This window comes from Sturnus vulgaris, chromosome 1 (genome assembly GCF_052056855.1).
Source record: "Sturnus vulgaris isolate bStuVul1 chromosome 1, bStuVul1.hap1, whole genome shotgun sequence".
In the NCBI taxonomy this organism is placed as follows: Eukaryota; Metazoa; Chordata; class Aves; order Passeriformes; family Sturnidae; genus Sturnus; species Sturnus vulgaris.
Genome location: NC_142243.1, coordinates 67,599,605 through 67,627,495, shown reverse-complemented (window position 1 = coordinate 67,627,495; position 27,891 = coordinate 67,599,605). Strand labels below are relative to the sequence as shown.

The window sequence follows — 27,891 nt, the reverse complement described above, 5'->3', positions numbered from 1 at the left end:
CCAGCAGCAGCCTGTCCAGCCCGGGGGCAGCTCCTGTCTCCCATTCCTGTGGGCACGGGACGAGTTACCTGAGCGAGAGCACCTGAGGGCAGGGGAGAGAACACCCAGGGGCTGCCAGCCATTGCTCCCCTCGTTACACTGCTCCATGGCACTTGTTATTGTTCACAGCGTAGCAGCACTTCGTACTCTGCTTCCAGCGGCACACTAGAAGGAAGCCTTTGGTGGGGGAATATTGCCACAGCGAGTGGTGCTGAATAAATGCTTGAGCTGGTGCTTGCTGGGCTGTGGCAGCTGTTCCTTGAGCACTGCGTATCTCCATAAAGGCATGCATGCTCGGAAAAACAGCACATCATAAACTCAGAAAACGAGGTGTAGGCCAGCGTGATCTTACCCTAGCATGCCAACGTCCCTGATGGTTAAAATCCATTAATTCTGTGCAGACTGGGGAAATAAGCAGGATGGCAGGTTTGTTGAATGAAGGAGTGGCTCTGCGTAACATCATTCAGTATCATGATTGGTGTTTGGTTTTTTAAATTGAGATCTTACTACAGACTGTACACTGCTTATTAGGCAGTGTATTTTAGCTGCTAGTTAATATTAAGAAGAAGAAAAAAAGCAAGTTGCAGTTGCACTATCACCACGATCTTCTTCCACTTTGAATCCAAAGTTCAAGACAGAAAAATCCTAGTCTAACATTGCTAACAGGAAAAAAATGGTTGTTTATGTACTAGAGTTTTGAGGAGCACATCAACCAAAGAGCTTTCATTTTTCTAACACATTGTTGCACTCCTTAGCTGAACGCCTTCTAACTTTACATCAGCCCATGGCAGGGCATGTTAACATGCAAGGTTTGCAAAAAGTACGGATCTTTTAATAACAACAGAACTCACGATGGCATAGGTTATGTGAAATGGGTACAGAAGGACACAAGGTTTGTTTGCTTTGGTCTCTTTGGCATATACAGATTGCCTACTCCAAGAGTACTGTTATCCCAGTGTTGCTGAAATAATCAATCATGCTTTCTGTATTCTCAGTAGTCTGAAACAGTGAAGAGCCCAGCTGATGCTGGCCAATGCTAACCCGGTGTAACTACTGAATATGTGCCATAAGAAAATGGTCATGTTGATTTTCAGAATTGTTTATAGCGGTCCTGGACAGATATGTTAATGCCAACGTGTAAGTAAATTTCCTGAAAGGTTTACAAAAAGATTAAAGTGACATCTAAACTTAACTTCAGGACACTCAGGTGTTTCATGTTGATACATGGCAGTGTTCCACAATCATCTGTGCCTGATAAAATAATTCTGCACCAAGTATTTTTCTATTACAGTAGTTTCCTCCAGCAGTAATGTCATTGATGCAGTGAGAGCAACTCTAGCTGGAAACCAGAAGCATGAACTGTTCTGCAAAGACACGCATTTCACCAGAATCAATTCACATGTAAGAATCCTGTCTTAGAAGGGACAAAAGCCATGGCGAGGGCAAGTGCACTGCACAGACCCTCCTTTCACTGCCTCCCCCAGCACACTGCCCTCCCAGCTGCCAACCATGCTGCAGGCAGCTGAGGCCTTTATATATTTAGCAATGATCCTCTCTTGTCTGTCTTCCAGGTACTTGTCCCATCTCCCCTTGACCCACATGATTCTGTTCTCCAGCAGGAGTTCTTCAGCTCGGCTGCCTCTCCTGGGAGGGACTGGAAAAACAGAAGGTGAGGAATGTGTATCCACAGGGGCTGCTATTCTCCTCTGAGGCTCAGTGCTAAGATGGGTTCATACCACCCACTCTTCCACTCCAACCACACTATCCTTCAGCATTTTTACCAAGTCCTTTGCATCTCAGCAGCATCAGCTAGAAACAGCTCCCTCTTTGAGCGTGAAGCCTAATAGTACCAAACACAAGCAAAACATTTTTTTAAAATCCCAAGTAAACAGTCTGTATTCTAACACACAATAGGTCTGCACCAATTAAATACAGTATGGCAGTATATAAATTACAGTTCTTTACAGTAAATAGTAAAATACGAGAGTCCACTTACTGTACACAACAATCAAAGAAAGAACAGCAGCTTTTCAGTAAGGTCCCAGGTATCTCAATCATTCACTTGCTAAGGAACAAAGAAATGATACAGCAGGCCATTCACTTCACTCATTTTTTACCATGTTGCTTTACAAACATCCAGAACACTTGTACAGGCATCTACAGTATCTACATGTGGAACAACTTTCTTAGGAATTCATGAGCACCAGACATAAATCCCTCCATCATTCCCATTATTAAAATAAACTTTACAGATTAAAATTACTTTAGCAGGTTCTATTTCATCTTGATAATAAACCAGCAAGTAACAAGTGCAAAGTTTGCAGTCATGATCCATTTACTGCTTCTTTATTTCTCATTTCTCCCCACCCCATACCCACAAAACCCAAAACCCCCTAAAGAAGCCCAGAATGTTGTCCTCTCACACCCTTGCAGTAATACTGTTTCTGCAAACTGCCCGGCTGGCTTTTGCTAACATGTGAAATGCCAGACTCATAGCTTCAGGCATCGTCAGTCATTCCAATGCCAAGTCAGCACAGTGGCAGGCCTCTAGGAAGACAAAACATACGAAGCAGTTGGATATTTCAGTGTGCTTAAACACGGAAGGCTGCACGGTGCCCAGTGACTGAAAGAAACATGGCACCAAGTTACCAGTTAAAACATTTACAATAGAAAGATATAAACAGCAAATATGTCAGTCTAAAACAAGTTCTTTGGTAATTAAGAACAGCAAACCGTAGCGGTTGAGTTTTTTCTCCAAATACGGATTTACATCCTGGTTTTTCCTCAATAAAATATCTTTTGTTGTTTAAAATATATCTCCCAAGTTGTTGCGCAACAAATAGTCCAGTACCTCAGTTATCTACAATCAGCTTTAACTGTGTTTTAGTGTGCAGCCGTATCTGCCCACTGGCAGACAAACTATAGATACACATTCATATATATATAATATATATATTATTTATAAAAAATTAGAGAATTAAGTCAAGGACTCTAGAGAATACACATTCCGTATGGACAGGTTAAAATGTACAATAGCTTCAAAAATCCGTAAAGTTTTCTACACAGTGATGCGTGTAGTAAGTGCAAAAATACTGCGGTTTAGTTAATCCAAGATTTCCTGTTTTCCTGTTTCCTAGAAAAAGCAGAAGCCGCTGCATCTCCTGAATGGCAGAGGACGTCTCCTGCTGTCTTGGGAGTGGCTGATGAGCCTTGAAGCACAGAACTCTTCCGTTTCTCTGAAGTGGAAGATGCCTGAGACCGGGAAGTGCTACTCCATTTCCTTGCGGGAGCTGGTGCTTTGCTGAGGCGTCCAGGACGAACGAAAACACCGTGTCGTGGTTTGCAGTGGAAGTACTCTCTGCCTTTCACAATTCCATCGTGCTTCCCTTCAATGGAAAGAAATGCACAGGATTAAATGCTGGTGCTGCCATTAGCACATACAATTGCGGTGCTGAAGTGTGAATAGCTTTGGTTATCTGTCAAACAGTCAAGATTATTACTGCTGAGTGACAGAGCCAGATGCTTACCATACACTAGGGAGAACAAAACTTGGAAAGGAGGGCTTGAAATGTGACTAAAAAGATGATATTGCTTTGTTAACAAACAGTTTAAAAAGCCAAGCATATGTTCATTTTGCAAAATAAACTGTCCTCAAAACTAATTGCTTGCAAAGCTTAAAATTTAGCTGGAGACAAACTTCTGGAATAAGTGATATTGCCTATTAAACTACTAAAAACATATTTTTAAATGACCTCAAGCATTTCTATAGAAGTTTTGTAACAGTTGCAGAGCACTGACTTTTTCTGACCCCTCTGAAGAGAAGTTAGAGAAAACTTGTGCTCTGGAATTCATTTTTGCCCAGTGGAAAATAGTAAATCTCTAAAAGACACTGACAGCAAATCTATCTGACAAGTGATGCACACTGTTAGTATAAGTTCATGAATGTTTGCACACTGATTTAAAAAAAGTCGGCCAATTTTAGGTTTTGCTTGTTTCTCTGATATGTAAAAACAGATAGTTCCCCATTGGTACCTATCTCAACACGCACAAGCAAAGCTTTCAGACAGTTAAAAATGGATCAGAGCATCGCTATAACCAGAAAGCCGAGAATTGGATGCATCAGATACCAAGCTTCATGAAACTGGAGGTACTTCCCAGGACTGATCTGGAAGGAATGATTGTACTATGACTTCAAAAATTGGTCTCACTAGCTGCATAGATAAACCAGAACACATTCAGTCTTACCCAGCTGAACATTGAGTTCAACTCCAACCCAGACTCCAGCTGAAAAATCCACTGTTCCAACATATCTCACTGTGCCCATCTTATTACTTCCAACACAGACTTGCTCGCCCACGGCCACCCAGCTCGGCAAGATGTGGGCTTGATCTGCAGAAGCACCTTCTTCACAATCAGAACCATCCAAGTGGTCCTTTGTAATAAAATCGTCCATGGAAGCATCGGGATAAGTCTCAGGGGCTGAAGCATCTTTCACCAGTCCAGAACAGAAAGGGCTTTCCACAGCATCCGCAAGCCAGTTGTCACCTGCTGCTGCTGCAGAGCTCTGCTGGCCCGTGCACGGGCTCTGCCCCTTGCCAGGGTCTCGGGGTGACTCTGAGGCGCTCGCTCCGTTAGAGGACAGAAGGGAACACGACTGCGGAGCTGCTGAATGGTCAAAGTCCTTCCCATCCTCAACACCCATGAACTCAGTAAAGGAGTGATCTTCCAGAACGTCTGTCGTGTGCTCAACTGTCACTTCACGTGCTGAAAATTCGATGGTGTTTTTGCCATCCAAGGAACTTAGAGCTGAGAGGGATCCAGCTCTGGGTAACTGCTGAGAGTCTCTGTCAGTGGCACTGAATGACAGTGGTACTTGCTCTGTTAAGGCACTGTTTTCTTTCAGTGGTACCACAGGTAACTTCTCTCTCGCTAACTCCTTTTCTAACTCTCGACATTCCTTGTTCAAAGAAGATCTTAAATCATGTGCAAGGGATGATCCCGAGGGATCACTAGAGTCCAGCTCCCTGGAGTGATTGGCTAGCTGGTCTGTGCTATCACTACAGGGAACAAGCATGTCAGACAGGGTGGCGTTAGAGGCACTGTGGGAAAAGTAGCCACTAGTGATGCTGCTAGTGGTGGGGCTGCGGGACACCTCTTTCTCAAGAACACGGGAGCTCATGAAGTCTGATTTAGAGGAAAACCACTCCCTGTTCTCCAGGCTAGCATTGTAAATACTGAAGTCGGCAAACTCCTCCGGTACATAAGGCCGGAAATTTTGAAAACTTTGTGGACTTATCAGTTTCTTATTAATGGCCTCCAACTCACTGTCTTCCTCCTCAGAGTCCTGCAAATGAAAAGAGGAAATTAGGATTAGGAACTTGTGACAGTGAGGTTTCCAAAATAAACTAACAATCCTTGATTTTTCCCTTTCTGAGCATGGAGAAATATGTACCTTTAATATTCTTTAACTGAAGAATGGAAGATACCATTGAAAAGAGCTGCTGGGAACATGTCCTATCTACACTGAGCTATTCAATTCTTAGAAAATAAATTCCAAATAGTTCAGAAAATATAAAGCAATAAAAGGAAAGTTACATATTTTCATCCACAAACTTTTTTCCTCCACGATTTTTACTAATTAAATCTACTGAAGGTATTTTATAGAGTTAATTTACTACCTAACAAGATAAACATCAATATGAATGGAAAAGGCCTTACAGAGTCCGTGCTGCAATATAGGTTATTAAAAACTTCAGGATTATTAAAAACTTTCCATAGTGGGATTTTCTATTAACCGGATTAGCAGTGAGGCTAAATAATTTTGCTTACCCCTGGCTATCACAGCTGAACATGTTCAGGATGTTTGAATATAAAACTAAAAATTGAATATACAAGCAGATATTACAACAAATCTTCAAGGAAGCATTTGTATGCATACATATACATGTTTGGAGGGAAATAAGTGACACTAATCACCCTGGCAGAATTTGGAGGTGCCTCCCTGAATTTCCCCTTGGTGATGTGTTGGGGATGCACTGTGACCAGACCACAGATGTGCCTGTCACAGAGTCCATCTGAAGCTGAGGACTTCAGTTTGTAAAGATGAATCTGAGAAAGACTCCAGCAACATGGTAGGGCTGCTCTCCTAAGATAAAATACTGCAGGCGGGACTCCACATGGATGCTTTTTTAAGTACTTCCTTTTTTATATATGTATATGTCTTCATTTATAAATGCAGGTATAAACATAGGTATAAGTATATATACACACACATATACATATTAAAAATTGTTAGTTTACAGGACATTTCTACTAGAAATAATTGTATTTTAGGAAAAATGAAAACTGCTTAAGTCCTTTAAAGAAACTCAAGCACCCATTATTTCTCAGAGTTCCTTCATCTGCATCACAGATTTCAAATTCTGATTAAGGCAGATCCTGTGTGATATCTGAATTACCTGGATGCTTTCAGACACCTGCTATGATTCACCAATGTAAAAGGAAAAGCAGAACAATTAACTAGGTGACCACAGAGTATCAACACATCAGGATAAACATCCTTTTGAAAATGTTTCCTCACTTCAAAATAGCCAAGACTGCTCAAATAAGTTTGTATAACAACACTTCAAATGCCCAGACAGGAAACAGATTTGCTCAGCTTGCCCACGTCAGAATAGTAACAGAATTCCCTCTGCTCAAGCTCAGTCAGCCAGAGCAGGCTGTCCAAGACAGTGTCCAATTGGGTGGGTTTTGAGATCTCTACATTTGCACAACTCATTCCAGGGTTTGACCCCCCTCACAGTGGACAAAGTGCTTTCTTGTACCATCTTGTGATGAGATGGAATCTCATGTGTTTTGATTTGCTTCATGTCCTGTCACTGGATACTGCTGAGAAGAGTCTGCCTTGGCCCATCAGGTGTTTTTATACATTGATAAGATGCCCTTGTGACTGGTCTCCTTAAGGCTGAACAGCTCCAGATATTCCAGCCTCTCCCCATATGTCAGAGGCCAATATCTGTAACAAGGTCTCATGTCCATTCCTATCATGTTTAAACTCATAGCAAATATAATTCACTATTACCCATGCAGAATGGCCTCTTAAGATGACTCAAGATTTTCAATAATACTAATTTTTTTGCTAGCACAGCTATCAGTATCTGAACAGGATGTCTCTACTTGTCTAAGTATATCTGACAAATCCAACCACATGTCAGATTATTAGTATTTGCTCAAGTAAAGGCTTGGTATCCTTTGCTTTCTAATTTTCACAGCACTCTTTCAGAGTTATTTCTCATACAGAATTTGGATGGAGGCTTTAGTTTGCAATTATTTATTTCTCTGAGGAGGAGCAATAGTGTTACGAAATATCACATAAGACTACAAAGTTTTATCTATCCTGTTGAAATTCTTGCTACTTACATCTGAAATCCACAGTTCCTTTAGAAGGAAAAAATTAATACCTGCTTTATCAAGACTACGAATACCCTTCCAAGCACTAAAGCCTTATGCAAAGCATCTTTTTTGCATACTTCAGGATACCATTTGATTGTCTCTTGAGGGATTTTTTCCCAATCATTCTTCCCTTTAGCCCTTTTCACTTGTGCAAAACTAAGTTTTGTTCTGTGCAGAACCTTGCAGTTTGAGGTTTTGTTTTTTTTAAACAGTAAAAACTAAGAGTTTATCAAATACTTTCTTAAGTTGAAGATTATATATGAACTCCAAACTAAAAACATTTAATGAAGGAAGTATTCTAGTTGATACTAGCTAAATGTCCCCTTGAGACCAAAATGTATTTTTATAACAGAGTTCTTTGTGTCTCCTTTGAAACTTGCAGGATTCCTCACTTGACTGAAAAAAACCCACCTTGGTGGTATCCCTGTTCAGAATCAGACTGGATATGAGGCTGTAACTAAGAAATGGCTCTACAGACACACAGACACTGGTGAGTGATTAGGAAAGGTTAAACAAGTAACCACAGTGGCAGTCATGTGCCATTTCAGGGTTAAGCATCATCATACGTACAAAAGCTAAGGTACAGAGAACCAGTCTTCTTTACTAGAACATGGGCTATGAAAAATGCTGTGAATAGGTGAGTAGACACCACCTTGTGACAAACAAAAGATGCCCCTGGTGGGGACAAGACATATTTTATTTCAGAGCTTCTCTTGAATTTTTTCATTGGGAAATTCCAGAAACAAAGCAATTTCAGAGTTCTTCATATTTCTGTGGATGTGAGATGTCAGGGGAAAAAAGAAAGAAGTTGCCTCGTACAGCTCAGGCTATCGGTATAAATAAAGATAAAATCTTTGCAAAACTGGTCAAGAAACTTCAGCAACTTCCCTGGGATGTAATAGAATGACTACAATGAAAAGCAGATTTAAGAACTGGTAACAGATAGGCCACGACAGCAAGAACTAATAAGACAAGACTATACATCAAGTTCTAGCAATAACCAAAAATAACCAAGAGCACAGAGCAGCTTCTCTACACGTGCTTCGTAACAAAGATACTGTGTCATTAAAAGTTAAAGCATCCGAGCTTTCAAATACCTAAATTACACCTCTCAAGTAACCTCAACAAGTTAGTTCCAATTTTACTAATTTAAAAATCAGTAATACTTATCTAGTGGTTGCACCATTGGTGCCTCAATTTTTATTGCCCACTAGAAGGGTTTCTTCTTAGCAAACCCTCCCTTAAACATGTTAATTACTGGCAGTGTTTAAATACACTTAATATGAAAACATTTAACCTGACCTTAACATAAATCACCGTATTCCTATCTTACATAGAACATGCCCCTGTATCATGCTATTTTAATATAGCTGCAATATCAAGCATGTGTAAATACTTTCTGAAATTTCAGGTTGAATGCTCTATTTCAGGCCAACTGAATAAAACTATTTTATGTTAACTGTCTTTTTTTTTTCTTCCTTTGAGAGATGTGTTTTGACTATCAGAATATTCCAGTCTAGTTAAAACATAGGACTCACTGCAGCTCTGAAAAATGGGGTAGCCTGGGAAGCCTACATCCTACAAAGACTTCTTTCCTACAGTAATAAGACCCCCTAGAAGCATCATTTGCTAAACACAGTACCATAGCCTGTCTGGGCTACACAAAGTAGTTTTGTCAACCTCCTCCCCACTAGCTGCTGCTACTTTTTGCCTGTCTCCCCAGGACCCTCAAGGGTCTAAAAAAGTCATCAGACAGAGGACTAGATCCAAATGAAAAACTCCGTGGTAAGTCAAGCCATTAACTTGGGTGGATCAGTTCCCTTGATCTGACTTCCTAAGCAACCAAACAAAAAACTGTGTTGATAAAAGGGAGAAGTTAGTATGAGTCAGGCAGCTGAGAACTGAAAGAACAGCTCTTTCCATGGTCCTGTTGGCTACAGCAGGTTTACAGTGTTCAGTGAATTAGTTCCTTCTAGTTGGCACAGCCTGGTGGCAGGATGTTGCCCTTTCCTAGCTCTGAAAGCTTCTGCATATCCGTGGAAAGCAGCACAGGCAAGAGCCTGGGTTAATTCAGGGCATGCATGGGGTGGGACTTTGTTTTCACTCAAGGGATTAAAACTGCCCTTATGTTGCTATGGAAAGTTTTGTAACAATTTATTTTCCAAGGGATGTTTTTTCAACCCACTAGAAGATTTTTTTCTTCCAAATACCTTCATGCTATTTGTATCAGTGACTCAGTGCGAGTCAGCACGTAAGCCACCTTATGGAAAATCAACACGATCAAGAATAAAACAGCTGCCACCTAAACCCAGCAGCGAAGCTTCAAATATATATACCAGAATACTCAGGATACTTTGGTCTAACAACATACAAAACAGCAATAGAAATCCAAAATAGGTTTTTTTAATGGCTTGGCTATATTGTAGGAATGAAAATAACTGTTAAATAGGAGGAATCCATCATTAGCATTTTGTGGAAAAGTGTCCCATAAGACTTACAGGAAATAATTAAATGGTTCTGAATTTTAAATCTAAAGCGCTGATTAAAGCAAGGATTTGCAGCCATGTTCCACAGCCCCAAAACCAAAACCATCATACAGCAGAAATGATAATACACCTTTTGTTGAAGCAGCAGTGAGAAGAAGATTTAGCAGGTGAAGATTAAAACAAAAGCCCTCCACCTCAATTTCCAGTTGAATTATGATGAAGACAGGCTGCAAGTTAATTAAGAGCAGCAATCTTATTTTAGTCATATTACTTCCATGTCAGGCAATGATAAGCTTTGTATAGTGTACCCACACCTAAATGCATGGTTACTTACACCAAATGGGATCATTCCATTTACTCTGGGGTATAGTCACAAAATCTAGGTAACATACAAGGTATATTAGAGTGACAACAGCATGGCTCACTAACCCATCCTTTACTTGATCATTTGTGCCCTGTAAACACTACAGCCTCCCCTCTCCCCCCCGCCCCACGAGACAAATGACATATAAACATTAAAACCCAAAACAAAAACAAAACACCAAATCCCAGTGGAGTTAGTTCCAGAGACAGAATGCATTCGCAAGGCAGGCAGGCAACTGTTGCAACCATAACCTACAATCAGTAACAAGTGCTTATTTCCACCTCACTTCTTTTTCCTGCTGCAGTAGCATGAGTGCCTCAAGCCCACCACCAGGCCTCGAGCCAGAAACTGGCACAAAACTTACAATCTTCTCCTCAGGCATGCGGCTGGCACTGCTTCCTGCAGGCACAGCACAGCCAGCACAGTGCACCTGAGATGGAGGCATGCTCTGCAAAGGTTGAGACACACAACACATCACACACAGCTCTGACCACAGTGCTAAGTGGGTGCCAAGTTAGAAAGGTGTGAAGATGTGATGAAGGTGAAACACCTGTGCTGGCCATACAGACATCAAAATTCAAGTTAATGGGTAGGGGAACTCATGCGCTCCTCCAGGAGTTTGAGGGTGAGGAATAAAGGGCAGAATTATAACCATCCTGGAATAGTTTCACAGAATTATATTTGATCTATGAAAAAAACAATGCCAACATCTTACTGAAGAATAATTTTTAAAAAAGGTAGGTTACTGCTACTTTAAAATAGAAGTATCCTGTAAAGAATACATACCAAAACCCACAAACCCTGTATTGAAGTAAAAAACAAACAGCAAAACTCCACCACATATAAAGAGTGGTCTGAATAATTTTACCAGAGAATTACAAAATTCTGTTGCAACAGATGCAAATGATTTGCCAAGTACACAAAATGACTCCATCTCCTTTAAAAAAGCAGGTGGCTTTCAAAGATTACCTCTTGACTAAGTAGAGGTCGGCTTTCAAGTGGGGTCTTCCTTTTATGTTCCTCTTTCACTGGCATTAAGGGCTTGAAAAACTTTGGTGGCTGGGGAGAAAATGCTTTAAAAGGGCTGGCCAGCAAAGCATGGGAATTCTCTGCTACAACACCTAGGTATAAAAGCAAAATAGTGTATTTCAGTTCTTCATATCCTGACTGCAAGAGCTTATTTCAAAACAACTGAAGGTTAAGCCATTCAATTGACAAGTTGCTGGCTACAGAAAAATGTCAATATTTTAGTATTTAACCACGGGCCTAGGCATGAAATAATGAAGAGCTCAGTGAGATCCTCAGAGAAGTCTGGAAAGAGGAGAAAAGCAGGTAAGAGCAGTATCTGCCCCCTGCATTCTGAGGCTCCAACATTTCTCCTTTTCATCTTGGTCATAAAAACAGTGGGAAGTGTCCCTGAAACTAGAACTGAGAAGCTCTTTGATTATTGTGTCTCTTCTGACCTCTTCCCACAACACCACAAATCTGCCCTGTAACCCGCAGCCTTCCTGCACAGCCAGGATGATAAAAAAAAAGAAATTATAAGCAAGGAAGCAATGAATAAACTCCCAGTGCCACTTTATTGCAGCAGTATTTCTACCTGCACTGCCTGGTCAATGTGACCTGAAGGAAACATGGCATCTGTGACACACACATGGGACACGGAGGCACAGCCAATATCCACACATCATCACTGTCTAAGGACAATTCCCACTTTAAAAAGAGCATCTTCATCTTCATGAAATAACAACAGCTGATTTTTGTTCTTTTGTGTATGTGTGGGTTGTTTGTTTTGTTTTGGGTGGTTTTTTTTCTTTTTTTTTCTTCTACAGTTTTGATTTATATTTAGCATGTTCTGCCCTCCTCTTGGGTTTTTTGATACCCTCAACTTTACACCCTTTCCTGGATGTCTTACACATTTCGCCCTTTCTTTCCTATTTTCAGATTATGCTTAGCTCCTTAAGTAGAAGCTAGATAACACATTTGTTAGGAAAAGAGCACTGAGAATTTAATTTTCAGTTTAATGCAGTAAATAAGAACCCACCAGCACTGTCATTATGTATATGAAATCTCACCACTGCCATCTTTGCTCTTGCGAGGTGACTCCCTGGGTAAAGTACCATAGCATGATACATCTTGATAACTGGAACAACAGTCAGATATATCTAGGTGACTTTCAGACCAACCCTAAAAAAAAAAAAATACATAAATCTGCAGGATGACACAGGCAAATGTGGAAAAAAATAATAGGCAAACTCAGGTGTTTGTTTTTAATAAAAGTCAACCAAACCCTACAAACCAAAGGTGTGTTAATTACTGACTTCAGACAATTTTCCAGTCACAAAAAAATGGATTGTTTAAAAGCTAATCAGCTGGTCAGTGAAGGATTTAAAGTTTTGCTCTGTTTCTTAAATATCAGTTTATATAATTCCAATATGAAAAGCAGAGAAGGACAACAAGGTTTAATGCAAAATTATATGTAATGGGTGCAGAACTTTGAAGATAACATTATATAAATCAACTGCTTTAAAGACTATTAAAGGAAAATACTATTTCTATTTTCCTTTTTTTCCTCCCCAGTTCTCAAACACATCTTGCTTCTGGTGGGGGGTGGGAAATCTGGGAATGTGAGCTGTTTGTTGCTATGTTTCCATACCTTGTCATCTTCATCACAGGCAGAAAGATCCAGTCGACTACAGGACACCTATGAACACCAACAGACAGAATGACAAAATGTCTACCTTTTATTTCTCAGATATAATATCTTGAGGAAATACTATGATCACTTAGTTCTAATAATTGCTTTGCTCTTTTCAGACCAGGTTATGTATAAAGACATATGCATGTTTCTGCTGTATGAGTGTGTGAGAGAACACATAAAATGGAAACTACCCCTTATAGCGTGGAAAAAGTTAAAGAGACTTGGAGGTAAAAGTAATCTGAATCAGATCAGTTGTCATCCTGAACTACTTCCTAAATGGGTATCCTTGTAAAAGGAGAAGAGTTTCAACCAACCCTCCCTCTTCCCTGTTAACTCTGTTATCTCCTGGGATGGACAATTTTGGGGACGGGTTTTACTTCACGACAATTTTCACTTTTCCTCAGGCCGGTTAGTCCCAGCACAGACTAATCATTACAATATCTCATTGTGCAAGCATTTCATCAGCACACAGACAGCAGCCCCTGCCCCATCAGTGCTAACGATGAAGGGCCCTTACATTGTGCACGTTCGGAGTGCTGATGCTCCTGCGGATGTTCCTGGCTTTGGTGGACAGAGCCTCTTTGACAGTGACTGCCTGTGTGAAGAGAACAAAACACTAACAGCAATGCCATGGTCTCCTCAGGAGAACTGAGCAAGCAGGATAGGGACTTTTTTTGAGTGTAGCTAACAGCAGCAATCAGGGCTTGCATTCACAAATCTTGATTTGTACACCAAAGCTTCTGTCTGAAATTCATTCTTTGGCCTTTGCTTGTTCAGGTTCTGAGTACTACATCACTGCCAGCTTTAGTTACTACATCCACCACCACTGGAAATTTGTATTTCACAGAAGTAACTTTGTCTTACATTTATTTGTCCAATGATCTCTAAAAAAAACCCAACTGAAAAAAAAAAAAGCAACAGTATTTTTAAAAGATCAGTCATCTCTTCTTGAATTCTCATAATCCAGCACAAAGGGTGCAAGAAATGCCTTTTCCTTGCCTGTCTTAGTCGTTCAAGGCTCAGAATGTTCTCCACTTGCAGCACACCACGTGTGTATTTCTCAATGTAGGTTTCGCCATCAGATGTACCCTCATTCTCACTCCTTGCAGCCATCAGAGCTAAGGTCTCACGATCCTCAATTTCTTCTGTAGCCTAAAGTAGAAGTTACACCATTCAAGGTTTCAAAAAGGAAAGCCAATTGCTTTTGCCTACTTTTTTAGACCAGTTCCATCTAGAAATTAATTTGAATTGGGCAACTTAATCAGAAAACCTAATTACAGTCAATGATCCAGGGCTGCTCCATAGAGATGCAAATGATGCTGAAGAGATCAAGCTTAGGAGAAGTTGTGAGCATTTGCTGTAGTAAATACACTTCTAGAAATAATGCATATATAACCTGAAATTGTGTATGTTAAGGCTCAACTAATGACAAATTCATAGGCAAGGAAATGTCATTTCCTTCCCAAATCTTTAAACATGCTGTGATTTCCCTGGTTTAAATTTTAAGTAGTACTGCAACAAAGTGACAATTACAGGGTTTCAAAACTATTTATGTTTTCAGTTGTCCAGTTTGTTTACTTTTAAAATAAATCATATAGTACATTTACAACTTGTACAAGCTTTTTCTATACAAAGTAACTTATATTCCTGTGAACTCAGATGCCCACTATTCTGTTTTCACAAACCTGAACATTCCTCTGAGTACCCTTGGTATTTTCCCAGTAGACACTAATGGGCTTTCAAAAATAACTCTACTACAAAAACTCAGTTAAACACAGTAGAAGAGAAAATAAAATCCCCACAGTTTTCAACTGTTTTAAAGATAAACACGATCTCACACTGAACTTCACTTTATCCACTTTGGCTAGCTGCCTCATATCAGCAAAGCAGGACGTTTACTTTCTAATCAGTATCACCCACTGCAGTAGGTCAATTCTGTTGGTTTGTGTGAATTCGCCAGAGAAATACGGTATGATTTACCTTGGGTATATTGGATACTATTTCATAAGTCACTCCACAGGCATAATATATATTTTTCAAGGATATTCTCCTTTTCAGGCTCTGGGTAAAACTCTAGAAAGAAAACAATTTTCAGTTACTGTTTTAATAATTATTATTTACGAATCCTAAGAAATAAAAAGATGCAATGCAAAATCTGATTACAAAGCCAATCAGAACCATAATTTATTAAATTAATTTTTTTTAGCATTTATATTTTAAGCACTCTTTACAGCACTGTGCTCAGTATACAATGCTAGTAAGTTCAATCAGTTGAAAAATGGACAGTTCAAAGAAATATACCAGTACACAGCTTCACTGCAACCTATACAGACCTAGTTTTCATTTCTCTCTCGTAAGAACTGGGGAGACCAGACTCACAAATTAAGCAAGCAGCTAAGAAAAACACATTCATTAAATTAAGAATATGAAACAAAACAAGAAATAAAAGAATATATAAACTTATTACCTGTTTGTTATAAATGTTGGCTGCAATTCTTTTGCGTAATACCAGTTCCATTGCAGCAGGGTGACTGAGCTGCACAGTGGTCTTCACTATTAAGTAAATTCTCTCATTTTGAGGAGTTACCCTATTCAGGTGCACAGAATCATGGACAGAAGAGTCCCAGGCAGCAGTGGCTGAAACCTATGCAGACAAATTAAGTGGAAGAAGGAAAAGGAAATCAAAGATTCTATTATTCTAACAACAGGTGTCATTTACAATGATTTACCATTAAGTAAAACAATTCCTTAATGGGAGAAAAATCACCATCATTGAACAAAGTGGAGTGAAATCTCCTTTTCGATAGTAAGGAATTTACCAGAAAAATCATAAGAGGTGTTAAGATACTGGAGAAAACAATTATGACCACAATCCCTGCACTGTGCAAACATGCCCCAAAAGGAAGTCTTCACATGACTGGAGACAGAAAGGAAAGCAGAAGACTGGATGAAGGAATACAAATCCTACTGCTACTATATTAGAAGTATATTAATTTCCATGTAAAATCTTCCATCTATGTTGGATTAGGTTGTAACAGCCCAGACAGAATAAACCTGCGCCCATTCTCCAGAACTTTTTTTTCCTTCCCTCTGCCTTCTCCCCAGCTTTGGTGTCCCCTTTATTCTGGAAACAGTCTCTTAACCAAAGGCCTGAGTAGATGCAGGACATGGAAGGAATCAGTTAAGAAATTCCAAAATGGATTGAGAACCATTAATTTCCCACAATTCTCAAACCATATATTTAAAAACAGTAATTCTGTACTACAAATGAAAGAATTTTTATTTAAGTATTAAGCTTTGCCTAGTGCACACAATAAAACAAGTTATTTTCTCTGAAGAGTTAAGAGGAATGATGAAGGGGTGAGGAAAGCAGGAAAAGGGATTTTGAGTCAGGCAGTTGAATTATTCTTTGCCAAAAGCTAAGACTTGTCATCTCAGAATTAAGGCAAAGGAGCTAACAAGTCATATCCTCTTAAATTCTAAATAAATAGGCCAGAAAATAAAGGCAGCACTAGATACAGATGGTACTTCTAAGACAAAAAGGTAATAATGATAATAATGATTAAATACATAGAAGTAGGAAATAAAACATAAGAAGAAAGCATTTACACAAGCTGCAGTTGTCAAGAAGGAGGCTTGCTAACAATTTACCTCATCATCACTGTGTTTTATGATCGGCAGATAAAAGAATGGACTCCCATGCTCCTTTGGTAGTATTGAGTTAACTCCTGATGCATGGGGACCTATAAGTTGTTCATTGGCACTGAGGTCATCAGCTAATGAAACAAATGTGCAAAGAATGAAATAGTTTTATACCAAAGGATATGATTATATAGAGGCAAAGTTGTAATACAATGTTGTAATAAAGGCCTACCCATATTTCATATTACATTTAATCCTATTTAATCTTATTACTATGCAGCATTTTGAAGATGATTTCAGCATACAAAAGAAATTGAGAATAGCAGTTCTGGCTACATTATGCTTTTAGCTAAACAAACAAAAGGTGTGCAATGACACAATGAACCTGTTTAAATATCCTATGTGATCTTTTGCCTGTTAATCTCTACTGATAGCAAAAAAAAAAAAACCGAACAAAAAAGAAAAAAATAAAAACATTCCTTGTGAGCACAGATGAAGAAAGGGGGTATTTCACTTTCCAAAGGCATCTGCTAAAGCAGGTATTGATGCACTGCCTACATAAATACGTGTAGTGGCCCACTCCAGTGCTGGATGTGATACAGACTATGGATTGTCTCATGCTTTATGTTCATGTTTATAATTAGACTTGCTCCCTAAACAGTCGTTAAATGTGGAGCTACCTCTAGTTTCTTGTTACTTACACTGTGTGTGTCTTAAGAATACATATCAATATTCTTCTCACATTTAGAACTAAATACCTTCAAAGGGAGAAGACTTAGATTGTGTAAAGAAAGCTCATTATAGCCCTAACACAATGTTCATTAATTGAGCTGTTTAAGACTCTACAGATACATCAGTGGAAGGAACTCTGAAAGCATTGGTAGAGTCTCTATTAGTGCTTTAATAACATGTGAATTTATGCATCAAGACACTTACAGGATTTCCTCTTCTGCTGTTTTATTCAAACTAAGCTTGCTTTCTTACCATATTTTCTGTTGTACAGCTTATCAATGTACTCATGTCTTCCCTGACTTTTATCCTTATTCTAAAATAGCTGTGCTTAATTGTGCCAGCATACACAGCCAGAAGAAAAGCACTTTACAAGCCATATCAGACAGTGTCATTGCCAGGACTTGTTTGATTTCTTACACCTTTCAGGTTCATTCTTCCATGTAACAATTTATTGACCCAAACTAACCCCCATTTCCCCCTCCACAAGTTTCTTAATCTGCATTTACAACATACCATTCAGATCAAGGAAGAGGACAGGTATATGTGTTTCCATTCCTGCAGGTGGAATCCTGAAACAAAACAAACTGCTGATAACAAAGAAAGCAATTCACACCTAAGCTAATTTGGGCAAATATTCAATAACTGTAATCAATGGCTAAAGCTGTCAACATTTTGACGGCTACTCTGAATGCCTGTGTGGCACGGACAGCATTTTGTTTATCTACACACAGAGCTAAATCTAGAGCTTTGCCAAGACTCAATTCACACCACACAGCCATGTGGCTGTTCTTGTGAGTTTTAAACATCATGAAGTTCCTTATGAAGTTAACTGGTTGTAGTCATCTCACATATAAGGTCAGCAACCCTCCAAATAACTGGATATGTAACTACTGGCAGTCTTTACATCCATAAACACGCTTTTAGCTATAGGTCCACAGCACACTTTGGGTGGATAAGGGGAAAAATGGCGAGATAAGAATATTGCTACATTATTCCCTGAATACCATTGGAGACATTAGTGTATACTTAATTAGAGGAGTATTTCTTGTCCATACTTTCCCAAACCTAACATGTTGCATTCCTCATATTTACATGTCAGCTCCAAAGATCTTAGCTAAAACACAAATTTCAATGAAACTCAACAGAAATATATTACAAATTCAGATGAAACAGAGAACACATCCTTTGAAATCAGAGTTTGTTCCTCTCCACCCTTTATCAATTATATTATCAGGTGTTCTACCATTCATCTTTCAATCACTCCTCTTCTGAAAGGAATCAAAATACTGGATAATTTCTCAATTGTATAAAGTTGTAAAAGACTGTATTATATTCAAAGGTGCTTTTCAAACCTTGGAAGCTATTTCAAAGCTACTTTATGTAGTATCTTAGCTAAGCAAATCTTTCTTACATTCAGAACAGCACCTGATCTTCTAAACTTTCTGTCAGCTGAATGCAGTTTGTATTTGTATGACAGGAGAACACAGGAAGCTCCAAAACATCCTTAGATTTGTACCTTCCAGCATGCACAGCTTTGTACAAAAAGCTGGCAGCTCCAGTGGCTTTTCTGAACATACCAATTTGCGGGGGCACCGGGAATTCCACTGCCTGGTGCTGGAACAAACACTGCATTCCTCTCTTCCGTCAGCCCTACCCACTGTTCCACCAGCCGGGCTTCTCGTTCTATATCATCCTCAGATTTTTCTACAGTAGGAGAGATTAGGATTACAGATGAGACACCCTTTTTGTGGTACAGGGTATAAAGCAGTTAGTACAGACTTCAAGCTGCAAACCTTGTTTGTTGCTGATCTTTTGGATCTGCTCATCTAAGTATTCTCTGCGTTTTATTAATGCATCAGACCACCTTTCTCGTACACAGTTCAAATCTTCTTCCTAACATGGAAATAGAGAAAAAAGTTACTAGACTATGTGGGTGACTGAGGCAGTGAATTTTGTGGTAATTTAATCAGAATTTATATTAAATGGCTTGCACAATGCAGAAAACTTTTCTCCCCCGAATGACATGCACACTGATTAAGTACCTCATCACCCATGAAGGGAAGTTTATTTGCTTTCAAGTCTCAGATTTCAACAGGAGAAAAGAAAATGTGACTGCCTCTGCTGCTGAAGAGATTAAACACCATGGCTAATTACTCACAGAAGTGGCAATCAAACTTTTGAATAGCATATGGAAGAAGAAAACCCAGTATCATCAGTTGATCATAAGTTCTCCTGAAGATTAGACAGGTCAGTACACCCTCAAACCTGCACAAAATTCCATTGCTAGCAGCTGCTATCAGTGCAATTAAAAGATTTCTCATGCAAACAAAACCCATCATGCAATCATGCTTTGTGGTATCACAGGAAAATCTGGCTAGTTCTTCTCTGTGATATGTCAGGAAGCGCATAAACAGCCCGCAAGAAGTTAGTACCTTAAATTGTATTTTTAGATTGCTAGGAAACTTAACACACCATCTTAAGGGATGTCAGCATTCTCACCTAACTGTTTTTACTTCTGTAGGACTGCCTATTAGAAAAAAGACTTCTATGTAGAAATCTGAAATTTATTTTATTTTGGGGGAGATTTCCTCTTCTGCTCTTTGCCACCTTTTAAAATGAGTCTTCTGTTACACTGTCTAAATTTTGACTTATCACACAGAAAAACAGGGTCAAGGTTGGGTTTTGCGCAGATAAAAGAAGATTGCTTGACTGAAGCCTCTGTATCTACCCCCATTCACATCCTCCACTCTCTCTCACTCAAGCATTTCAGAAAACTGCACAACATAAAAGGTTATGATACTCTGTTTAGAAAACAAACAAAATATTCTGTGGTGCATAATCTGCCTGGAAAAGATGCCTGAAGCTGCTAGTTCTTTTCCCTGTGATATTAATCGGAAACTGTTTTCATTCTAAATGAAAATTTCAAAGTTTTATTCCCATAGCAATTCATGTAGCCAGTTAGGAGAGCTGACTGCAGAGTACTAGAGAAGAGAGGACACTGTAAGAGCATAAAGTCACAAGGTAAACTGAAATAGCAGTGTTTCATAGCCCAGGTAGCCTCTAAAATGCACAGCACATGTGTATGTCAAAGCCGCTTTTGCTTGTTCATTTGAGAGTTGCTGGCCATTAGCATTAGCTGTGCCCCATGCCGCAGGATTGACAGCAACAGCAGCAATACCTGGTAACTATCCATATCACCACCATCATCCTCCTCCTTCTGGTAGGAGAAAATACATTTTGTAAAACACAAAAACCCACGCATTTCACTCAACAGAAATTCACAGAAATAACCCAAAACATGAATATCAACATTTCTGCCACAAACTTGTAAAATGTTAAAAATCACAACACTCAAATAACTAGTCTTATTAATAGGTAGAAAGATTTTTTTTTTCATTAGACTGCAGCAGGTCAGCCATGATTTGAGTATTAGTGAATATGTTTATTAAAAAAATAAAATAATTAAAAACCCCACAGAATCTAGTGCCAGAAAAATGACTGAGCAAGCAGATCACTAATCTCAAGTTTTACAGTTTCATCTGTATCCAACGTTAGAATTATTTGTGGAACTGAAAGCAAATCTTCTGACAAAAGGCACCTTGCTTCTGTGGGTGGCCCATTCCACCTGTTCTTTGCCATCACTGTTAAAATCATGCTTTATTTCCAATAAGAATTTGTCCAGCATCAGCTAAAATAATTTATGCTCCTTAAGGACTTGCTTGACTATGTGGAATGGCCCTCTCACATTCAGTGATGACTGCTTTTGATTCTTATCAAGTAACAACTTGGTGCTTTTTGAAAAGCTAAATAGCATCTCACTACATTTTCTCTACTAAATGTCTTGGTTTTTTTTTTTTTGCTTTCGCCCCCCCTCAACTTTCACCATCCCTGGAAGGCGAAATAGCACTAGGAATCTAGTATTAATTACCTCTACACACAAAGATAGAAACAATTGCCATATTCCTTCTGTTGAGTACTTTATCAGTCATCCATTGAGTTATAAGCAAAAAAAAGATGCAAGTTTAGCACCACAGGCTCACGTTACATGTATTAACCTCAAGCACATGTAAAACTGCGAATCATATACCAGTGTGCTAAGGTCCCTTTTGGAATTATGTTGGGCTTGGGTCTAGAACAGCAGAACCACACCAAATTGAGAAATTAACTGCCTTACCTGGTAGCTGTCCAAGCCCCTTTGCAGTTTGGTTGATCTGGCAGTCACCCCACCTACAGAGACTGAAAGAATTGCTTCTACCATGAGAGGCAATGTTCCCGAATGCTGCACAGGTTTCACCGTCACCTGAACTCTCCGAGAATGACCCTGAGCAGGAAATTGAAAGGGAGAGAGAAACTAAGAATAAAATTAGAAAATGAATTTAAGCATGAATAAGATGGCAAGGAAAAGATACATACCTGCCTAAGTTGGAAAATTCCCCCTGTGTTTACATCTTTTGCCTGATGGAGTTCAACCGCAGTGTATTCACCCATCTCATTCAATTCTTGTATGGAAATCCACATTTCTATTCTTCGAGTTACTTCATTCCATCTAAAAAGACATCCCCGTAAAAACTTGTGGTTGCCTCAAAGTGCCTTTGTGCACCACAAGTATTAAAATACTTTTAGAAAGTTGATGGAACCATTCATTTGTAATTTATTTGTACCTGTCTCTCAGTGTCCTAGTTTTTGCATGAAGAGAATCAACTTCCCAAACAGAGCTGCCATTTCCCGTACACCTGTGACCCCAGACCTCAATAGCAAGAGCTCCTTCTGAAATGAACTCCAAAAACTCCTCTGTGACATTCACCACATAGTCCTGGCAATGAGAAAAACAAATCACATTCAACCATATTAAATAATTGTATCTCCTCGACTTGCTTGTACCGACACACCAAACAAATAACTTCCTGCCTGATAAAACCATAGTTTGCATCACAAAGCTCGACTCTGGACATGAAGGTTGTAAAACCTCATCATCTCAGCAATTCATGCTCTTGCATACCACATTTCATACTTTGAAAATTTCCATAAAAGTGATGTCTCAGCTCCAGTGATCTCTTTTAAGCAACTGAGCTTACCAAACAAGTATATAATCAGCTGTCATTATATAAATGATAGCTTTCTCCACACACTAAAGATAACATCTGCATTTACAAGATCACTAATCAAAGTATCTTTTCCTTTTGCTACATTTTGAAGAAGTGATGAAATGAAACATTACGGCATTCTTAAGCATAGTTAAAAGTCATTAGTTATATGACTTGACTCTCTCCTTCTTCCACCAGCAAAGCAAGGCTCAGGCTCTAAACAGTTTCTCTCAAATCTATGATCTACCTGGTAACACCATTTCATAATTAAAATACTTACCTTACAGTGAGAGAAGATCACTGTAAAATGAGCATCTTTGCTCTGAGATGAAGGCACATCTGGATCTACCACTGGTGCTGCTACTGTTGACTCGCATTGATCCCAAAATGTGTATTGACAAAAGACAAAGTTGGAGAGATTAGGTGGCAGACCGGTTGCTTCTTTTATTTTTACCTGAGGACACAAAACAGATGTTGTCATGAATATGACTGTTTCTTCTTCAACTGCAAATTGAAGACCAACACCCAAGAAGAAGTTTTAAAGGACAGTAAAGATGTTCCCATTTAGCAAATGTGATTTTGCATAGACAGAAACATAGATGTAAAGACATAACCCGTGTACATGTTTCATTTGATGAATCTGATAAGCTTGAGTGGAGAATGAAATGCTACATCACGGAAGAAATTAAATCCATACACCACTCATGGATACTATACTAGATGATCACACTACAGGAGATTGTTAGAGAGAAAAACTGTTTCCCCTTCTGTCTGTAAAGGACTGTCCTTGTAAAACCAGTATTTATGGTGTAGATGTACATCTACTAGAAACTAACACTAAATCAGCAACTGGCCTACCCAGAGCTGGAACAAGAGAAGTCCTTTCAGAGACCTTTCAGCAAGCAATAGTCTACATAGCTTAGTATTTTACATCAGACTGAGTACTTAGTTACAGAGGCCTGAAACTGTAAACTTCATCAGGTGTTCTCACTCACCCTGCAGGAGAGCTTTTTCGCTCTGTGAATAATTTCTCCGTTGTTATCCGTGACTTCTAGACTCCCACTCTCACTGGAGTTCTCAGAGGAGTCATCTCCTTCTACCACACGTTCTGGGACAGACCCAGTGACACGCATTACTTCAACATGCAGCCGCCCTGCCACCTGAAGGCAATTACACAGAGGACATACAAGGCCACTTGAAACAGACTTATTCACTGGGGAACAAGAGAGCAGGCACCATTTGCTTGCTAAATGCCTGCAGCACAAGGAGCACCGAGAGTCCCGCAGGAGCACTCAGCGTGCCCAGCCCGGCCCTACCTCGCCCTGCTGGCTGATGATGGGCACGGCATACTGCAGCTTCACGTCGTAGAAAAGGCACTCCAGAAACACGTTGGCGACGCCAATCAAGTTGTGGTTCTCCTGCGCTTCGTAGAAAGGATCTCCTCTCTTGCCAATCAGCTTCCTTATCTGTTTTAGAGATAATGGAAGAGATGTCACGAAACCACCAGTGTGAGAACAGGAGATCAAATAACCGCATTGTATTGAAAGATCATGGCACAAAAATGGCTTCACTACCCATCTTTGTTCCTTCCTGTTACACAGGCAGAAAGAGACTAGAATCATATTACAAATTTGAAATGAAATCTTTGAGATGAGACATCATACAATCTTTTCTTTACTAAGGGATATAATAATATGATGACCTGCAAATTTTAGCAATGTCAAGGCAAAGCAGACTTTACCATGAGCAATCACAGTAGCAATTGATTTCAAGATGTTTCACCTTTTCTGCTCTGTTTATAGCTCTTAAATGAGAGGTCAAACCATCCTCAGGTTTTGCTAGTCTGGCTGCTGGCTACCACTAGAAGGGCAAAGGGAAGGTGCAGGATGACTCCTAAAGTCAGCAAGTGTTCTTATGACTCCCATAGAGCTGAGATCACACCTGCAGCATTCCCCATACAGCCACAAAGATTTCATGCAGATTCCTAGCACTATATGCACTCCTCAGTGAACTTGTTAGCTCCTTCCCTTCTTCTCCTCTTTTGTCTTCAACACATGCATTTGACCTACGTGTTTCTATGTAGCACATAGAACACATGCATTATGGACGACATAGGTCATGGAAAGAATGATCCTGGCTCAGGCAGACATAATGTATTCAAATATGTGCTATCAGTTCTTACTAAAGTCAGCAGCAAAATCATCGTTGTCTTCAATGGGCACAGATGAAGTGCTTGACCTCCCCTGTGTTATGATTTTAGAGATTCCCATTGTCCCGTCCAAAGCATGTAACAAAGGCACAAGAGTTGTTCAAACATATTTAAGAATGATTCTTGATACAAGTAATTTAGGTGCTTCCTAACAGCCACAAGACAGTAAGATATATTTCCTATGCACTTCTACCTGGATACTTAGATGATGTCTTCTGGAATACAAAATATCAAATCTCTTTCTAGTAAACAAGCAAGGTTCTTACCAATCTCATGCTTATCTGCCAAGGCTAATGTGCTACTTAAACTCTCACGAAACACCACTTGGTTTTGATGGAAATACTGATGTAGACTAAGTATCTTTAATTGATTTCTTCACTGTTTTAAGGCTAAGGAATATACGAATGAAACTAAAGAATATTTCATAGTTTAAAATCAAGTTTTATCCCGCTAGTATGTTCTGTGCCTTAAGTGTAGTTCTGTGCCTGTTAGCTTTGACACTGACTTTATTTAATAATTTTATTTCTAATGCAGTTTGCTGCTTCCATTCAGAGCTGTTGGTCATCTGCATGCCTGGTAAACATATGCTCTTAGTGGCACTGTGAGTCACTACCTCAATGATATCTAGCACAATTATATCTGACCTCAGCACACTTAACATCTGAGAATACAAGTGAGATCTGACATATCTGTGTTTTACTATGCATGGGCATTTTGAATATTTAGTATTAGTCATACTGGTTTTGTTCTGCATTTTAGTTTGTTTGTTTTGGTTTTTAAAAATAAAACATAGTATCCTAAACTTTCATATACAAAGTCATTGCACTTGCTCTCTACAACACATTAAAAGGAGTTTAAAGAAAAAAAACCTCAATCTTTGCTCCATTTTGAAAATATATAAATTACCTCAGGAATTTTCTCCTTCCATTCTTGATAGAGGTCTCTCATGTCAATCAATTTGTTCTCTAGTTTCTCAATAGTCCACACTTGAGTACCTTTTCCTTTTCTTCTCACTTGAATTGCAGGCTCACTTACTATTGCACCCCTCTAAATCAGAAGAAAAAACAATAAGTGCAGGAAAGGTGCATGCAAGTAGTTTAACCCTTCACTCAAACTGCATTCCTAGAAAGGAATAAAATATAGAACATGCAGCATCTCTCTGCATGCCAGTCATGCTGTTTCTGTCCTCAAGACACAGCATGGCCTATACACATCACTGAGGATCCAGATCTCTTTATTCTTCTCAAACAATGACCATTCCCACAGGAGCATTAATCACACTCAATCAAAGCCCTTAGGACAACTATATTATCCTAATTGCTATTATATTTACAGCAGCACTGTAAAACCCTTTAAGACACAAAATTGTAGGAAAGTGTAACAAAACCCATTAATTTCTGCAGACATGACTAAATGACATGACTAAAATGCAGGTTCTGCAGCAACAGAACACAAATGTCTGCTCATAATCTGCATGCACATATGGTGATCACACACTTGAAAACAGCAAGAGCCATACTTAATGCTCTGCTGCCATTTTTACTTAATGACTCACTTTCAGTATATCAATCAAGTAGTACTTCTATTTTTGCCTATGCATAATCCAACCAAAGTAACATTTTATTAGCTCAAGTTGGATGAATGTTATACATGTCTACAAAGTTTAGCCACAAAGGTATGTTTTCCAGCACTCTTTGTTATCATTACCTTTTTGTTGGCACTGAGGTTTTCAGCAGGGATCTGAAGTGTTACTTGATAATCTGTTAGCTTACTCATTTCTTCTGCTAAGAAGTTTGCTTCTCTCACCAGAGTATTTGCCTTTACTATTTGCTCTCGAAGTTTAGCCAGGCTCTGTCGAAACAATTCATCCCTGTGGTGCAGTAGGTAACATGAAAAATACACAGAAACCTATTTCTATTACTGGAAAGCTGCAAATAGAGGTGCTAACAAAGACTTTTCTGAAACAAGTTTAAGAGGAAATGCTGAGTAGCACTGTGTCAGTGAACACAAAACACTCACACAATTTTATTGAGGGAAAGCAGCAATCATATTAAACAAACAAATTACTGTTGAGGCATGTCTAGTACGGTGATGCCCAAATAAAAGGTCACAGTAATTGGGGAGCTGGTACAGTGATGATTTGTTTAAAGCCCTGAGGACATTTCGAATTTTCAAGAAATTAAATAACTGCAGTTGTCTTTGCCTTTAATCTGGAGTCCTGTTCCACAGAATTTACCAGTCCTAACATGTGAGACTTCATCTTGATAAAACCTGCTCTTCCTCAGACCATAATTTTAGAAGCTGCATTCACTGCAGGCCACAGCTTTGTATTACTCCAAGGGCTTTGCAGTGACCACAGACCTCCCCCCACTTACTCAAGCATACACATTTTAAAAATAAAAATTAAAAAAAATCCTAAATCTCATTTACCTAAGGTATCTTTTAAGTAACAGAAGAATGAGCACAGGTTAAAGCCTGTGCACTCACTTTCTGGACAAATTCCAAAGAGGTTTCTCAGGCCTGTCTGAGCAAATCTACTCTAACATAACACCTGGCAAACCTGCTATGGCACATACTATACATACACCTGTGTACTAAGATATGCCCTTACCTGAGATTCTCATCTTTAAGTTACCTTTTAAAATTATCATGATTATCTGCTGGCAGAAGTTCCTTCTGCCTTTCTTCATAATCTCAACAGCACTTACCATCTCCTCACCTTTACGAAACCCGTAAATCAAACTTGGGATATTTCAATCACGAGTTTGCCCCTGAATGATTTGTTTAGCCTTTCGACACAAAGTCCTACTGAAATATGGTACATGTTGAGCACATACATTTCTAATTTCTACAAATACCCTAAATTACACACAACTGTAGTAGGAACAAGGGCCTTCCTATGAATACAAAGTTTGCCTGCTGCTCTCAGTCACCAATAGAATTCTACTTGAGTGGATATCTTTTTCCAAAAAATCCCAAGGAATGGCTAATTCAAACTGCACTCTGGCAGTCCTCTGATACCACAACCAAAGTGGTAAACAACCAGGAGCATTAGCAAGCAGCCCTGAATTTTAGTGTTTTCAACATGCTGAAACATGCAGATTTGTCTCTGTCCCCTACCCAGCCTTGGTTTACAACACTGGTGGGTTTTATTGGGTCTTAAACAGCTGCTACTATCAGTG

General features: G+C 39.2%; 1 protein-coding gene and 1 long non-coding RNA gene across 4 annotated transcripts in view; one reads left to right on the top strand and one right to left on the bottom strand.

Moving 5' to 3' along the window:
* The first annotated feature begins 178 nt into the window (after nt 1-178).
* LOC148225280 (uncharacterized) lies at nt 179-1,708 on the top strand. The gene is made up of 2 exons (XR_015805137.1): nt 179-1,440; nt 1,611-1,708. It is a non-coding gene; the product is annotated as an uncharacterized LOC148225280 (long non-coding RNA).
* Nucleotides 1,709-1,986: 278 nt separating this feature from the next.
* Nucleotides 1,987-27,891, bottom strand: part of KIF13A (kinesin family member 13A) — a 103,303-nt gene continuing 77,398 nt past the window's right edge. The window contains exons 18-40 of one of the 3 annotated variants that reach the window (XM_014878154.2): nt 26,417-26,579; nt 25,616-25,756; nt 23,817-23,966; nt 23,496-23,660; nt 22,781-22,954; nt 22,078-22,229; nt 21,830-21,962; nt 21,591-21,737; nt 20,595-20,633; nt 19,210-19,309; nt 18,994-19,120; nt 17,930-17,985; nt 16,694-16,818; nt 15,510-15,686; nt 15,023-15,115; nt 14,042-14,194; nt 13,560-13,637; nt 12,998-13,045; nt 12,417-12,528; nt 11,311-11,462; nt 10,706-10,789; nt 4,285-5,383; nt 1,987-3,425 (exon numbers count right to left, since the gene is read on the bottom strand). In XM_014878154.2, coding sequence (XP_014733640.2) covers nt 3,139-3,425; nt 4,285-5,383; nt 10,706-10,789; nt 11,311-11,462; nt 12,417-12,528; nt 12,998-13,045; nt 13,560-13,637; nt 14,042-14,194; nt 15,023-15,115; nt 15,510-15,686; nt 16,694-16,818; nt 17,930-17,985; nt 18,994-19,120; nt 19,210-19,309; nt 20,595-20,633; nt 21,591-21,737; nt 21,830-21,962; nt 22,078-22,229; nt 22,781-22,954; nt 23,496-23,660; nt 23,817-23,966; nt 25,616-25,756; nt 26,417-26,579 — 3,955 coding nt within the window. In that variant the 3' untranslated portion in view covers nt 1,987-3,138. The remainder of the gene's footprint in view (nt 3,426-4,284; nt 5,384-10,705; nt 10,790-11,310; nt 11,463-12,416; nt 12,529-12,997; nt 13,046-13,559; nt 13,638-14,041; nt 14,195-15,022; nt 15,116-15,509; nt 15,687-16,693; nt 16,819-17,929; nt 17,986-18,993; nt 19,121-19,209; nt 19,310-20,594; nt 20,634-21,590; nt 21,738-21,829; nt 21,963-22,077; nt 22,230-22,780; nt 22,955-23,495; nt 23,661-23,816; nt 23,967-25,615; nt 25,757-26,416; nt 26,580-27,891) is intronic. The other 2 variants (XM_014878131.2, XM_014878147.2) reach the window with 2 other exon arrangements.